Source organism: Nerophis lumbriciformis, linkage group LG06 (assembly GCF_033978685.3).
Source record: "Nerophis lumbriciformis linkage group LG06, RoL_Nlum_v2.1, whole genome shotgun sequence".
In the NCBI taxonomy this organism is placed as follows: Eukaryota; Metazoa; Chordata; class Actinopteri; order Syngnathiformes; family Syngnathidae; genus Nerophis; species Nerophis lumbriciformis.
The window spans coordinates 13,408,451-13,425,950 of NC_084553.2; the positions used below are offsets into that span (position 1 = coordinate 13,408,451).

The following is a 17,500-nucleotide window of genomic DNA, read 5'->3' on the forward strand; positions in this document are numbered from 1 at the left end:
TGCCAGCAACACGTGACAAAAAAAGTTGGGAAAGGTGGCAATAAATATTGATAAAGTTGAGGAATGCTCATCAAACACTTATTTGGAACATCCCACAGGTGTGCAGGCTAATTGGGAACAGGTGGGTGCCATGATTGGGTATAAAAACAGCTTCCCAAAAAATGCTCAGTCTTTCACAAGAAAGGATGGGGCGAGGTACACCCCTTTGTCCACAACTGCGTGAGCAAATAGTCAAACAGTTTAAGAACAACGTTTCTCAAAGTGCAATTGCAAGAAATTTAGGGATTTCAACATCTACGGTCCATAATATCATCAAAAGGTTCAGAGAATCTGGAGAAATCACTCCACGTAAACGGCATGGCCGGAAACCAACATTGAATGACCGTGACCTTCGATCCCTCAGACAGCACTGTATCAAAAACCAAAATCAATCTCTAAAGGATATCACCACAAGGGGTCAGGAACACTTCAGAAAACCACTGTCACTAAATACAGTTGGTCGCTACATCTGTAAGTGCAAGTTAAAGCTCTACTATGCAAAGCGAAAGCCATTTATCAACAACATCCAGAAACGCCGCCGGCTTCTCTGGGCCCGAGATCATCCAAGATGGACTCATGCAAAGTGGAAAAGTGTTCTGTGGTCTGACGAGTCCACATTTCAAATTGTTTTTGGAAATATTCGACATCGTGTCATCCGTACCAAAGGGGAAGCGAACCATCCAGACTGTTATCGACGCAAAGTTCAAAAGCCAGCATCTGTGATGGTATGGGGGTGCATTAGTGCCTAAGGCATGGGTAACTTACACATCTGTGAAGGCACCATTAATGCTGAAAGGTACATACAGGTTTTGGAACAACATATGCTGCCATCTAAGCGCCGTCTTTTTTATGGACGCCCCTGCTTATTTCAGCAAGACAATGCCAAGCCACATTCAGCACGTGTTACAACAGCGTGGCTTCGTAAAAAAAGAGTGCGGGTACTTTCCTGGCCCGCCTGCAGTCCAGACCTGTCTCCCATCGAAAATGTGTGGCGCATTATGAAGCATAAAATACGACAGCGGAGACCCCGGACTGTTGAACGACTGAAGCTCTACATAAAACAAGAATGGGAAAGAATTCCACTTTCAAAGCTTCAACAATTAGTTTCCTCAGTTCCCAATCGTTTATTGAGTGTTGTTAAAAGAAAAGGTGATGTAACACAGTGGTGAACATGCCCTTTCCCAACTACTTTGGCACGTGTTGCAGCCATGAAATTCTAAGTTAATTATTATTTGCAACAAAAAAAAAAAGTTTATGAGTTTGAACATCAAATATCTTGTCTTTGTAGTGCATTCAATTGAATATGGGTTGAAAATGATTTGCAAATAATTGTATTCCGTTTATATTTACATCTAACACAATTTCCCAACTCATATGGAAACGGGCTTTGTATATGAATACATAATAATACATTAACAATATATTTTTGGCCCCACTATGGACTGGACTCTTACTATTATGTTGGATCCACTATGGACTGGACTCTCACAATATTATGTCAGACCCACTCGACATCCATTGCTTTCGGTCTCCCCTGGGGGGGGGGGGGGTTACGCACATATGCGGTCCTCTCCAAGGTTTCTCATAGTCATTCACATCGACGTCCCACTGGGGTGAGTTTTTCCTTGCCCTTATGTGGGCTTTGTACCGAGGATGTCGTTGTGGCTTGTGCAGCCCTTTGAGACACTTGTGATTTAGGGCTATATAAATAAACATTGATTGATTGATTTATTGATTTTTTTACATAAGCTGCAAAAAAAATGTTTAAATTTTACTTTAAAAACTGGCAGCTCAGTCACCAGAATTTTACCAGTAAAAGCAGTCGGATTTTTTTACAGCATATAAAAAAATGTAATAAATGGGACGGAGTGGAAAAACAATACCACTGTTTATAGCTGTAAAATTCAAGCAGCAGAGCTTCCTTTTTTTTTTTTTACGTAAAATTTTGTTTTATTGCTTTTTTTGCTTGTTTTTTTAATGTTTTAGTGTCTTACTGTATATGGAAAAATACAGTACCAAAGGTGATTTTATGGTAAAAAAAACTCAGTCGGCGGAATTCAACCGTAAAATCTATTGTCAATTTTACAGTCTACAATTTGATAGATAATTTGTTTTGAAATTATAAGTCAAGCAGATATTTAAGTACAGTATTTATCTTTATCTTAACAAAAACATTTGATAATATTGAATTTCAAAAGATATGCAATTGCATGCAGTACATGAGGGAAAGAACAAATACATTTAGTAAGAAAAGATTAAGCATTTTACTAACGCATATTATTTTCATAATTTTACCATGAATTGATTAACCAATATTTGGGTGTTACCATTTAACTTGGTACTTGACACATGCTAACTATTAGCCTGACAACATTAGTATGGTAACATTGGCATGCTAACTTTGTTCTTCAGTTTTGCAGCCGAACCCTTCAGACTCACACAACTTGGTACTTGACACATGGTAACTTTTAACATGTTAAAGTTAGCATTAAAAACTTTTTTTGGGCCAATTTTGTCGCAAAACACCTCAGAGTCGTGACTTAGTACTTGATACATGCTAGCTGTTAGCATGCTAACTGTTTTTTAGCCAATTTTACAGCTGAACACCTCAGAGTCATATAACTTGGTACTTGACACATGCCGTTAGCATGCTATAGTTGTTTAGCATTCTAACAAATTAACATTAGAATGCAAACATTTTTAATCAATTTTGCAGCCAAACACTTCAGACTTATATAACTTGATACTTGAAAAATGCTAAATGTTTTTTTCTTGTTTTTGAACACTGACTTTTTGCAGTGTGGTCAATTGTACGGAATATGTACTGTACTGTGCAATCTACTAATAAAAGTATCAATCAATCAATTAGGCTTTCGCGGGCCACATAAAATAATGTAGCGGGCCATATTTGGCCCTCAGGCCTTGAGTTTGACACCTGTGGTCTAAGGCAGTGGTCCCCAACCTTTTTGTAACTGCGGACCGGTCAACACTTGAAAATTTGTCCCACGGACCGGGGGTGGGTTTTTATTTTTATTTTTATTTTTTTCTTAAAAAAATACAATAATGTGTGCTTACGGACTGTATCCCTGCAGACTGTATTGATCTATATTGATATCTTGTGTTTTTTATGTTGATTTAATAAAAAATTTAAAAATAAAAATAAAAATATTTCTTGTGCGGCCCGGTATCAATCGATCCACGGACCGGTACCGGGCCGCGGTCCGGTGGTTGGGGACCACTGGTCTAAGGCGGGGGTCGGCAACCCGCGGCTCTATCTTTAGCGCCGCCCTAGTGGCTCTCTAGAGCTTTTTCAAAAATGTATGAAAAATGGAAAAAGATGAGGGGGAAAAATATATTTTTTGTTTTAGTATGTTTTCTGTAGGAGGACAAACATGACACAAACCTCCCTAATTGTTATAAATCACACTGTTTATATTAAACATGCTTCACTGATTCGAGTATTTGGCGAGCGCCGTTTTGTCCTACTAATTTTGGCTGTCCTTGAACTCACCTTAGTTTGTTTACATATATAACTTTCTCTGACTTCCTGGGACGTGTTTTATCCTTTTTCTGTCTCATTTTGTCCACCAAACTTTTAACTTTGTGCATAAATTCGATGGTATTGACATGTGTAGAGTGCTAATCAGACATATTTGGTCACTGCATGACTGCAAGCTAATCGATGCTAACATGCTATTTAGGCTAGCGATATGTACATATTGCATCATTATGCCTCATTTGTAGCTACATTTGAGGTCATTTAGTTTCCTTTAAGTCCTCTTAATTCAATGTATATCTCATGACACACTATCTGTATGTAATATGGCTTTTAATTTTTTGCGGCTCTAGACAAATGTGTTTTTGTATTTTTGGTCCAATATGGCTCTTTCAACATTTTGGGTTGCCGACCCCTGGTCTAAGGCATACTTGCCAACCCTCCCGAATTTTCCGGGAGGACAACAGGGTGACAAGAACTAAATCATCCAGACTAGAGACAAATTGTATTATTATGTTTATCTTACCTAAAAATAAATATATTAATTAATTAAAAAAAAAAAAAAACTAAATAAATTTTTACTATATTTTGCTAAAAACATCAAAATTAATTGTATTTTTATTTGTATTTTTTCTGACTCCTTATTACATCCAGCCATAGAATTAAAATAAACATTTGAAATAATTAATTTTAAATTATCATAATAATTCATTTAAAATGACCATATTTAATTATTAAAATAATTGCTTGTTTATCAACAACTTTAGCATTGTATTCATTACATTTTGAGACTCTCAGAAGCCAATTATGTTATATTCCTTAAGATTTATTTATGCAAGTTTGAAGTATCAATTATCTAAACACAGTTTTGTTTGCATATTTTCAGGATGTAGATATATATATATATATATATATATATATATATATATATATATATATATATATGTATGAAATACTTGACTTGGTGAATTCTAGCTGTCAATATACTCCTCCCCTCTTAACCACACACCCCACCCCCGACCACGCCCCCCCACCCTCCACCCCCCCACCTCCCGAAATCGGAGGTCTCAAGGTTGGCAAGTATGGTCTAAGGGATCAAAAATGTGGTAAAAAAATAAAAATAAAATTTCTTTTACTTTCAATGCTTGAATCTGTAGATCAACTTTTAGATTATACATTTTTATTTGTATGTCTTATACCCTTTTTTTCCCCAAAGAAAACCTTTGTTTTTCTATGGCAAACACACAAAATATGCAATATTTTTCCCCCAAAACTGTTTCAAAGTGGAATATTTTAATTAACTGCAACCTTGAATAGGTCAATAATAACAACAATGATGGATTTTGTTTCATCATTATGTTTTAAACAATGAGAGTTTTGAAGGAAAAGAACAACCTTCGAGTTTTAGACGAGCGCCACATGCGTACTGTTCATGTTTGACGTCAACGAGGTGGATGTTGCAACAATATGCTGTCTTGTCGCCAGGCTCGAGCGCCCAACTCCGTGGTGGTGGTGGTGGGAACACATCTGGATCTCATTGACTCAAAGTTTCGCACGGAGAGACTGGCGACACTGAGGGCTTACATCTTGGCCCTTTGCCGCTCACCGTCAGGCCCTCGTGCACGTGGATACCCTGACATCAGCTGTAAACATCTGCAGTCAGTGCACTTCTTTGGGCTTTACTGGGCTCTTCCGAGAGACCAAATCTACTACACGTGATTTATTAGTGCAGCATTTCATCAGTGTGTGTGTGTGTGTGTGTGTGCGCTGCAGTGAGGTGTCGTGTAAGACTCTGGAAGGTTTGGACGGGCTGAAGAAGCTCATCCACCAGATGGCGCTCTCTATTAAAGACGGCAGCGTCTCAGCAGGCGGTGGGAAGCTGCTGGGGAGACTGGTGAGTCCGTGGTGGTTTTTATTTGATTTGTTACATTTTGTTTGCATTAATGGATCAACTAAAACAATTTGCGTTGTTTAAAAGACTTTTCCGCTCGCACCAGATCCCCCGCAGCTACTCGACCCTGCAGGAAGCCGTTATAGCCGAGAAACAAAGACGCCAGGCGGAAGGAGACGTCCAGTTTCTCACCGAGGCGCAGCTGGACCGCATCATTCGACAGAACCCAGGAAGTGACATCAGAGACTATGATGACCTGCAGTCTGGTACTTCTTCCCATTCCGCACTTTGTCTAACCCTGCCCCTTTAGGTACTTTACCACAGTTCAAGTTAAAGTAACAATGATTGTCACACACACACTAGGTGTGGCGAAATTATTCTCTGCGTTTGACCCATCACCCTTGATCACCCCCCTGGGAGGTGAGGGGAGCAGTGGGCAGCAGCGGTGGCCGCGCCCAGGAATAATTTTTGGTGATTTAACCCCCAATTCCAACCCTTGATGCTGAGTGCCAAGCAGGGAGGTAATGGCTCCCATTTTTATAGTATTTGGTATGACAGTGACCATCAGGGTACTGACAAGTGGTACAGTATGAATAAGGTGGTAAGTCGCAACGGTGACATCGCCAGTCAGTGAAGCTTTAAAACGGACCTGGTGTGCATTGCAATCATGAACAGTGGAACCTCAATTTACAAACTGAATTGTTTCTTGAACAGGGTTCGTAAATTACATTTTTTTATAGTGAAACAGAGTTCCCCATAAGAAACAATGTATATATAAATAATGGGTTCTGGCCTGGACACAAAAGTCCATATTTAGTTAAGGTTTTGTATACTTCGAACACAGTATTGGGGCAGCCTGGTAGAGCAGAGTTCCAGGTTCGATCCCCGCTTCCGCCATCCCAGTCATTGCCGTTGTGCCCTTAGGCAAGATACTTTACCCACATGCTGCCAGTGCCACCCACACTGGTTTGAATGTAACTGACAAGAGAAAGGTGCTATATACTATAAATACAAGTCACTTCACAATATAGCAGGGGTCTCAAACTCCATTTATCTGGGGGCCACAGGAGGCAGAGTGTCAGGTTCAAACACTGACGACATCTATTAAACAGACAAGAAGCAAGGAATCATGCAGAAACAGAGTTTTGTATTGAATTTGGCTCAATGAAGAGACACGTGTTTTAGGCTGTATTTTAGTTACAGATCTAAACTACGTTCTAAAAGTCCAGCCCCCGTGCTTTCTCTATTTATTTGGGAGGTCCCTGTTTACATCACTGAAGCTGTCGCTGAGGGAAGGGGGTAATCTCGACAACTCCAGTTAGACCAGTGGTTCTTAACCTTGTTGGAGGTACCGAACCCCACCAGTTTAATATGCGCATTCACCGAACCCTCCTTTTTTTTCTAATTCAAGACAAAGTTATTATATGTTTTTGGTAACACTTTAGTATGGGGAACATATTCTAGGTAACAAAGACTTAAAGGGGAACATTATCACAATTTCCGAAGGGTTAAAACCATTAAAAATCAGTTCCCAGGGGCTTATTTTATTTTTCGAAGTTTATTTCAAAATTTTACCCATCACGCAATATCCCTAAAAAAAGCTTCAAAGTGCCTGATATTAACCATCGTTATATACACCCGTCCATTTTCCTGTGACGTCACACAGTGATGCCAATACAAACAAACATGGCGGATAGAACAGCAAGGTATAGCGACATTAGCTCGGATTCAGACTCGGATTTCAGCGGCTTAAGCGATTCAACAGATTACGCATGTATTGAAACGGATGGTTGTAGTGTGGAGGCAGGTAGCGAAAACGAAATTGAAGAAGAAACTGAAGCTATTGAGCCATATCGGTTTGAACCGTATGCAAGCGAAACCGACGAAAACGACACGACAGTCAGCGACACGGGAGAAAGCGAGGACGAATTCGGCGATCGCCTTCTAACCAACGATTGGTATGTGTTTGTTTGGCATTAAAGGAAACTAACAACTATGAACTAGGTTTACAGCATATGAAATACATTTGGCAACAACATGCACTTTGAGAGTGCAGACAGCCCATTTCAGGCGCGCTAAGAACATATATTTTTCCACGATTTCAGCACTCAGGTTAACCATACCTAAATAGACACAAAATACTGCATTACACAAGACTACCCGAATGTACTCGAATGATTGAAAAAAAAAAAAAAGTTTTTAAGCTAAATTATTGGTAAACACAGTTTATGTATAATAATTTACGTAAAAACGCGAGTAATGAATAAAGTTTTCATCAATTAATATATTCTGTAGACATACCCTCATCCGCTCTCTTTTCGTGAAAGCTGATCTGTCCAGTTTTGGAGTTGATGTCAGCATCTGCTTTGAGTGTCGCAGGATATCCACACATTCTTGCCATCTCTGTCGTAGCATAGCTTTCGTCGGTAAAGTGTGCGGAACAAACGACTGACCATTTCATCGCCTTTCCCCACAGCCTCGTATTTTGAACAAATTTCGTCCAATTTCTTGCCACTTTCGCATCTTTGGGCCACTGGTGCAACTTGAATCCGTCCCTGTTCGTGTTGTTACACCCTCCGACAACACATCGACGAAAGTGAGAAAATGGCGGATTGCTTCCCGAGAGCGAATAATAGAAAAGCGTTTAATTCGCCAAAATTCACCCATTTAGAGTTCGGAAATCGGTTAAAAAAAATATATGGTCTTTTTTCTGCAACATCAAGGTATACAGTGTATATTGACGCTTACATAGGTCTGGTGATAATGTTCCCCTTTAATTTAGAGTTTTTTGTACATGAGGGGAACATATTCTAAGTAACAAAGACTTAATTTAAAGTTATTTGGTTAGGGTTAGGGTTCGAGGGTTAGGGTTATAATAAGGTAATGCCGAATAAGGTTATAATAAGTACTTAATAATGACTATTTAAGAGCCAATATGTTACTAATTTGCATGTTAAAAAGCAACTAATTAATGGTGAATATGTTCCCCATACTAAAGTGTTAACATGTTTTTTTACTGGTGCACAAAATGAACTGTGCATGAACATCACCTTGTTCAAAGAACAAAACCAACACAGTGCATAAACTCACAACAAATTACACACCTGCAAATCAGTCTGACTTCTGCTGATCCCGACTCACCGAACCCCTAGGGTTCCATCGAACCCAGGTTAAGAACCACTGAGTTAGACACAATATATGATTATACAAAAATGCAAATGTGTTGACGCTGGTGATATCGCCTTGTCTCTGCTCTGTCTGCGTCACGGCGGTGTTCGGCCTTGGCAGTCAGCAGGCCGTTCCTGGACACAAACACTGATACCAGACTGGCTTGCAATCTTTTGGATTGCCAGCTTTGCACAGACAAAGAAAAATACCACTTCCGCACAATTGACAATAATTATAGCAACGGCCCTTAAGCATAAAAGTTGTGTGAAAATATATACATAATTATTCTAACACAGAGTCTGGGTGAGGCTGGGCAGCATTAGGTATTCCGCAAGAAAAGCTATGTTAAAAAAAAAAATCACATTTTCTCAAATGTATTTATTTTTTACCACAAAATAAGATGAAAACATGTAGAAACAAATTAAGAATTAACAAGAAAAAAAGTAAATACAGTACAGGCCAAAAGTTTGGGCACACCTTCTCATTTAATGTGTTTTCTTTATTTTCATGACTATTTACATCAAAACTATGAATGAACACATGTGGAGTAATGTACTTAACAAAAAAAGGTGAAATAACTGAAAACATGTTTTATATTCTATTTTCTTCAAAATAGCCACCCTTTGCTCCGATTACTTTTTTGCGCACTCTTGGCATTCTCTCGAAAACATTTATTTCAATACTTTTCGATATTTTTCTAAATAAAGGGAACCACAAAAAATTGCATTGTTGGCTTTATTTTAACAACAAATCCTAGGGAACATTAAATATATGTTTCTTATTGCAAGTTTGTCCTTAAATAAAATAGTGAACATACAAGACAACTTGTCTTTTAGTAGTAAGTAAACAAACGCTCCTAATTTAGCTGCTGACATATGCAGTAACATATTGTGTCATTTTTCATTATATCATTTTGTCAACATTATAAAGGACAAGTGGTAGAAAATTAATTATTAATCTACTTGTTCATTTACTTTTAATATCTGCTTACTTTCTCTTTCAACATGTTCTATCTACACTTCTGTTAAAATTTAATAATCACTTTTTCTTCTGTTGTTTGGATACTTTACATTAGTTTTGGATGATACCACAAATTTGGGTATCAATCCGATACCAAGTAGTTACAGGATCATACATTGGTCATATTCAAAGTCCTCATGTGTCCAGGGACATATTTACTGAGTTTATAAACATAATATAAATAAAAAAAAATTAAAAAAGAAGATTTTGTGATGCTAAAAAATATTAATGTAATCATAGTAGTATCGACTAGATACGCTCCTGTACTTGGTATCATTACAGTGGATGTCAGGTGTAGATCCACCCATGGCATTTGTTTACATTCAGGCACGCTAGCGCAGTGTTTTTCAACCTTTTTTTGAGCCAAGGTGCATTGTTCATTGAAAAAATGCAGAGGCACACCACCAGCAGAAATCATTAAAAAATGAAACTCAGTAGACAATAAAAAGTTGTTGTTGGATATGACTTTAAACCATAACCAAGCATGCATCAATATAGCTCTTGTCTCAAAGTAGGTGTTCTGTCACCACCTGTCACATCACGCCATGACTTATTTTGACTTTTTTGCTGTTTTCCCGTGTGTAGTGTTTTAGTTCTTGTCTTGCGTTCCTATTTCGGTGGCTTTTCCTGTTTTGTTGGTATTTTCCTGTAGCAGTTTCATATCTTCCTTGAACGCTATTCCCCACACCTGCTTTGTTTTAGCAATCAAGACTATTTAAGTTGTTGCTATCCTTCTTCATGGGGACATTGTTGATTGTCACGTACGGATGTACTTTGTGGACGCCGTCTCTGCTCCACAGTAAGTCTTTGCTGTCGTCCAGCATTCTGTTTTCGTTTACTTTGTAGCCAGTTTAGTTTTAGTTTCGTTCTGCATAGCCTTCCCTAAGCTTTAATGCCTTTTCTTAGGGGCACTTGCCTTTTATTTATTTTTGGTTTAAGCATTAGACACCTTTTTACCTGCACACTGCTGTCATCCGCATATTGTGATCACGACAAACCATGTTTCCGACATCTACAAAGCAATTAGCTACCTGCTGCCACCTACTGATATGGAAGAGTATTACACGGTTACTCTGCCGAGCTCTAGACAGCACCGACACTCAACAACAAAATATTTTTTAACCCAATTAGGTGAAATTACATAATCTCCCACGGCACACCAGACAATATCTCACGGTCCACTAGTGTGCCGCGGCACAGTGGTTGAAAAACACTGCGCTAGCTAGCTAGCCATGTCTTAAAGCACCTCTTTCTGAGAGCGTTTCAGTGATATAACTTCACCTTTATCGTTTGTTTTCAGGCCAAAATGCGTTCGTTCTCACTTTTCTGTCTACACACTGTGTCTGCTTGTAAGTACTCTGTGATTGTGCGCTGCCGAACCTGCTCCTCTGCTCGTAAACCGGTACTTTTTAGAGGCGGTGTAGTACTGAATATGATTCATTAGTATCGCCGTACGATACTAATGCCGGTATATCGTACGACCCTAGCGCCATCTAAAAGTTCATAAACCGAAAAGTTGGCAAATAGAGGGGTTTGTAAACCGAGGTTCCACTATCTTTGCATGTTGTCTCAGCCATCAACTTCCTGATGGAGACTGGAACGCTGCTCCACTTCCCTGACACCAGCCACGGTCTGTGCACGCTCTACTTCCTCTGTCCCGTCTGGCTGTCCGAGTGCCTGCAGAGGATCGTCCACCTCAAGTCCTCCTGCTGCATCGCCAGGAAAGGCGTGATCCGAACCGAAGACCTCAGGGTGAGGCGTCCCTCGGCTCTTCGCGGGACAGGAAGCGAAGACACTGACGCTGCCTTTTTTTTTTTCTTTTTTTTTTTTACTGCAGATGCTGCTGATCGGGACCGGGTTCACCCGACACACCGAGGAGCAGTACTTCCAGTTTTTAGCCAAGTTTGAGATCGCTCTGCCTGTGGCCAACAACAGGTCTCTATCTTGTCCAGAACTCCATCTGTACCAGTCTGATCCAGATCACACACTGTCAAGCTCATACCCTAAAACAGTGGTCCCCAACCAATCGGTCCGCGGACCGCTACCGGGCCGCGGACCGATTGGTTCCGTGCCGCACAAGAAATTAAAAAAAAAAAAAAAAAAAAAAGTTTTTTTATTTTTTTATTTTTTTATTAAATTAACATAAAAAACACAATATATACATTATATATCAATATCGATCAATACAGTCTGCAGGGATACAGTCCGTAAGCACACATGATTGTATTTCTTTATGGAAAAAAAAATAATAATTGAAAGTTGCCTGTAGGTGTTGTTTTAGTGCGGTTTTGAAGGAGGATCGAGATGCCCTTTCTTTTACACCTGTTGGGAGTGCATTCCATATTGACGTGGCATAGAAGGAGAATGAGTTAACACCTTTGTTAGATCAGAATCTGGGTTTAACGTGGTTTGTGGAGCTCCCCCTGGTGTTGTGGTTACGGCGGTCATTTAAGGAAGTAGTTTGACGTGTACTTCAGTATCAGGGAGGTGTAGCGGATTTTATAGACTAGGCTCAGTGCAAGTTGTTTTACTCTGTCCTGGAGCTTGCTTTGTGCGCCGTTTGTGTTTCTTCAAAAAATGTAAAATGAGCTAAAAACAGTAAGCATGTGTGTCAGGTACCAAGTTTTATGACTCTTAGTTGTTCGGCTGCAAAATTGGCGAAAAAGTTGCATGCTAATGTTAGTTTGCTAGAATGCTACATGTGTCCAGTATAAAGTTAAATGACTCCGAGATGTTTGGCTGTTTAGCTGGCAAAAAAGTTGGCATGCTAATGTTAGTTTGCTAGAATGCTAACAGCTAGCATGTGTCTAGTACCGAGTTAAACGACTCTTTGAGGAAAAAAGTTACCACACTAATGTTAGCACACTAATGGTATCATGCTTACAGTTAGCATTTTTCAAGTATCAAGTTATATAAGTCTGAGGTGTTTGACTGCAAAATGTATTACAAATTTTGGCATTGTAATGTTAATTTGTTAGAATGCTAACTATAGCATGCTAACAGCATGTGTCAAGTATCAAGTTATATGACTCTGAGGTGTTCAGCTGTAAAATTGGCAAAAAAAATAAGTTAGTATGCTAACAGTTAGCATGTATCAAGTACTAATAGAATAGAATGGACTTTATTGTCATTATATTTGCATATAAGGACTCCAACTTAAGGTGCGGTAGTGGGAACAAATTTGGGGTAAAAATAAATTACACGAGGTAATAAAGAAAAAAAAAACTAACAATTGAAATAAACAGACTACTATCCAATAGAAATAATAAGCAATCCTGTACAATATACAAAACACTGTAGAAATACAAAATACTGTATATCAGAGGTGGGACCAAGTCATTGTTTTGCAAGTCACAAGTAAGTCTCAAGTCTTTGCCCTCAAGTCCGAGTCAAGACAGGCAAGCCCCGAGTCAAGTCCAAAGTCAAGACTGGAAAGTCTCAAGTCAAGTCCTAAGTCCTGCATTTTGAGTTTCGAGTCCTTTCAAGTCCTTTTAACCACAGACTAATATATTAACACAGATTGTGTATGCTTTTCAAACGCTGTATTTATTAAAACAAGTGCATTTTAAATTGCAGGAAAGAAAATTGAGCTGACATTGCACTTTATAATAGCACTATTAACCAGTCATTTTAAACATTAACTCATTCCTTTACAGAACAAACACATTGAAAAATAAAGTGCAAATGTACTTATTTGTACAAAAGTGTTAACATTGAAAAAACATGACATATACGTGAACATAACAAAAAAGTTGTACTTTTTATATGTCAGGGCCCTATGCTGCATTGCATTTGCAAAAGACCAAATTAGCCAAGAGTCTGTCAGTCATTTGTGCACGATGGGGGCGTAGTATGATGCCACCATGGCTGAAAACTCACTCCACTGCAGCACTGGAGGCAGGCACTGCCAAGACTCTCATGGCCACTCGGAACAGTGAAGGAAGAGTCTTCATGTTCAATGCCCAGAACAAAAGGGGGGAGAGAGTTGTTTTGGGTTGGTGCACTACTTGTAAGTGTATCTTGTGTTTTTTATGTTGATTTAATTAAAAAAAGAAAAAAAGAAAAAATTATTTCTTGTGCGGCCCGATACCAATCGATCCACGGACCAGTACCGGGCCGCGGTCCGGTGGTTGGGGACCACTGAGGTACACAACCAACAGTATGTCAGAAAGCTAGCTAAAACGGTACACATATTCATAATATAGTATACATTTTAACTGACCTTTATTTTACTATTTTTGTCTTTTTTTAGGTGGCTAAAATACGCGGTGCTGCTGACCGCCGTCTAACGTTACGTGTGATATATTGACTAACGTAACCCTGCTTAAAAAAAATCACTGAACAAAAAGTATGAATAAGGTAGTGAACTGCAACAGATTCTCGTGTTTGCAATAACGTTATAACGTTAGCAGTGAGTTTACAGCCTCACTGATTTAACTACACAGCAAATAAAAGTCACGTTACTTAGCCAATAAACGTTATCTTACATTCAAAACTTACCGTTCTTTGTGCAACTTCAAATGCCGGACGAAGTTGGAAGTTGTTGCCTCTCCATCAGTAATTTTCGAACCGCATGTGTTGCATACTGCAAACCGTTTTGTGTTGACCACCTCGTAATTTTTATACCCAAACAAAATTATTTTAGGTATCATTTTTTGTTCACTGGCGTGTGGTTTGGACATGTCTTCTTCGTTGGTTGTCCTGCAATTTGATTGGATGAATGCTGTGTGATGAAAACAAAGTAGATTTAATTTGATTGGCTGTTGTACTGACAGCACACCAGCTGACACACGCAACGCTGATAGACAAGTACACAATGAAAAATACGGAGCGCTCCCGAATAACTTTTTCATCTTTGGGTTTTGGGGAAAGTAGCAAGTCATGTCAATTCAAAAGGCTCAAGTCCAAGTGAAGTCACAAGTCATTGATGTTAAAGTCTAAGTCGAGTTGCAAGTCTTTTTACATTTTGTCAAGTCGAGTCTAAAGTCATCAAATTCATGACTCGAGTCTGACTCGAGTCCAAGTCATGTGACTCGAGTCCACACCTCTGCTGTGTATATATACAGAACAAGACAAGAGTCATGACTCTGAGGTGTTCTGCGGCAAAATTGGCAAAAAAAAGTTTTTAATGCTAACTTTAACATGTTAAAAGTTACCATGTGTCAAGTACCAAGTTGTGTGAGTCTGAAGGGTTCGGCTGCAAAACTGACGAACAAAGTTAGCACGCCAATGTTACCATACTAATGTTGTCAGGCTAATAATACACTGCAAAAAGTCAGTGTTCAAAAACAAGAAGAAAAAAATACAAAAATTAGGGGTATTTTATTTGAACTAAGCAAAATTATCTGCCACTAGAACAAGAAGATTTGGCTTGTCAAGACTTTCCAAAACAAGTAAAATTAGCTAACCTCAATGAACCCAAAAATACCTTAAAATAAGTATATTCTCACTAATAACAACTATACTACTATATGAGTACCGGTACGTATTTTCTATTGTTTCATTGAAAATAAAACAGCAAAGTCCATTTGGCTGTCATCTGTTTTAATATGAGACACAATTGTGTCAAAGTCATGATGGTTTTTTTTTACATGCTTGAAATAAGAACTTATTACTTTAAAAAAGTAGTTTTATACTTGTGAGTGTTGATGACACAGCTTTGCAACAGTTGATATTCTAGAGTCAAGCATGTTTTACTCAATATAGGTCATACAATCTCAGCAACAAGCTGTAATATCTTACTGAGATCATTTAGACTTAGACTTCTTTTTATTGTCATTCAAATTTGAACTTTACAGTACAGATAAGAATGAAATTTCGTTGCATTAGCTCATGGTAGTGCAGGATAAAACAGCAATAAGGTGCAGATATAAATAAATAGATTACTGTACAGATAAATATATTGCACTTTTGCATATGCATCCACGTTTATGGCATACTTGCCAACCTTGAGACCTCCGATTTCAGGGGGAGGGGGGCGTGGTCGTGGTCGGGGGGCGTGGTTAAGAGGGGAGGAGTATATTTACAGCTAGAATTCACCAAGTCAAGTATTTCATATATATATATATATATATATATATATATACACTACCGTTCAAAAGTTTGGGGTCACCCAAACAATTTTGTGTTTTCCATGAAAAGTCACACTTATTCACCACCATACGTTGTGAAATGAATAGAAAATAGAGTCAAGACATTGACAAGGTTAGAAATAATGATGTGTATTTAAAATAAGATTTTTTTTACATCAAACTTTGCTTTCATCAAAGAATCCTCCATTTGCAGCAATTAAAAAAAATAGTTTGGGTGACCCCAAACTTTTGAACGGTAGTGTATATATATATATATATATATATATATATATATATATATATATAAGAAATACTTGACTTTCAGTGAATTCTAGCTAGCTATATATATATATATATATATATATATATATATATATATATAAATAAGAGAAATACTTGAATTTCAGTGTTCATTTATTTACACATATACACACACATAACACTCATTTACTCATTGTTGAGTTAAGGGTTGAATTGTCCATCCTTGTTCTATTCTCTGTCACTATTTTTCTAACCATGCTGAACACCCTCTCTGATTATGCATTCTGCTTCGTCTCCTTGTTGTGTGCGCAGTTGTGCACTGCACTCTCTAAAAGCCGTAGATGTTATTGTCACATATGCATGTACAGTAGATGGCAGTATTGTCCTGTTTAAGAGTGTCACAACATTGCTGTTTACGGCAGACAAATTGCTTTACGGTAGAGGAAAACGTGACTGCCGTTGTTGTGTGTTGTTGCCGCGCTGGGAGGACGTTAATGAAACTGCCTAACAATAAACCCACATAAGAAACTAAGAACTCGCCCTCGATCATTCTACAGTTATAACGAGATTGGGCAGGCAGGCTGTTTATATTGTGGGAAAGCGGACGTGAAAACAGGCTGTCGACACGTCACTCAGGTCCGCCTGAATTTCGGGAGATTTTCGGGAGAAAATTTGTCCCGGGAGGTTAGGGTTAGGGTGAAGCGCTGAATTTCGGGAGTCTCCCGGAAAATCCGTGAGGGTTGGCAAGTATGGTTTAAGGATGTATGTTATATTGTCTTATTTAGGCCCAAAACACTTAAAACAAGTAAAACACTCTAACATAAAATCTGCTTAGTGAGAAGAATTATCTTATCAGACAGAAAATAAGCAAATATCACCCTTATTTGATATATTTAATCTTACTTAGATTTCAGTTTTTGCAGTGCACAAGACTCTTACTGGAAAAAGTTTAGACAGCCCTGATTTAAATGCTGACTTAGAGAGTGTTTGCTCCTCCTCAGCTACCTGTTGCCCCACCTCCTGCCCCCCATGCCCGCCATGGACGTTCACTGCTTCCAGCAGCAGAGCGCCAACATGCTCCAGCGCCTCTTCAAGATGAGCTTCGTGCCTGCCGGCTTCTGGGAGCGTTTCATCGCGAGGATGCTCATCAGCCTCACCGAGATGGACCTGCAGGTATCAGCGCGCTCTCCTTCTCCGCCGCTTGTCTCTCCAGAATGTGACGTGTGGTGTCCACGCAGTCCTTTGAGCCCAAACGGAACGGACGGACTCGCTGCAGCCGGACCTCCATCATCTACAGCTTCGGAGGAAACCAGCAGAGGAACCGCTGCAGCACCTTCAGGGTCCGACGCAATCAGACAGTCTACTGGAGGGAGGGGCTGCTCGTCACCTTCGATGGCGGTTACCTGAGGTCAGAGCTGTGTGTGGGCTTCTGGGCCAACATGGTCAAACTAGACTTCGACTTAGACAAACGGTATTGATCCACAAGGGAAATTGTTCCCTACTAGGAACAAAGAAGGGAGCTAGGACCAAAGGGTTCTAAGTAGAGATGTCGGA

General features: G+C 39.1%; 1 protein-coding gene across 3 annotated transcripts in view; it reads left to right on the plus strand.

Annotated features, from left to right (window-relative positions):
• Positions 1-17,500, plus strand: part of lrrk1 (leucine-rich repeat kinase 1) — a 73,495-nt gene that overhangs the window by 34,853 nt on the left and 21,142 nt on the right. For all 3 annotated transcript variants that reach the window (XM_061963741.2, XM_061963742.2, XM_061963743.2), the window contains exons 17-23: positions 5,021-5,193; positions 5,309-5,429; positions 5,533-5,692; positions 11,188-11,366; positions 11,452-11,549; positions 16,948-17,119; positions 17,185-17,354. In XM_061963741.2, coding sequence (XP_061819725.2) covers positions 5,021-5,193; positions 5,309-5,429; positions 5,533-5,692; positions 11,188-11,366; positions 11,452-11,549; positions 16,948-17,119; positions 17,185-17,354 — 1,073 coding nt within the window. The remainder of the gene's footprint in view (positions 1-5,020; positions 5,194-5,308; positions 5,430-5,532; positions 5,693-11,187; positions 11,367-11,451; positions 11,550-16,947; positions 17,120-17,184; positions 17,355-17,500) is intronic.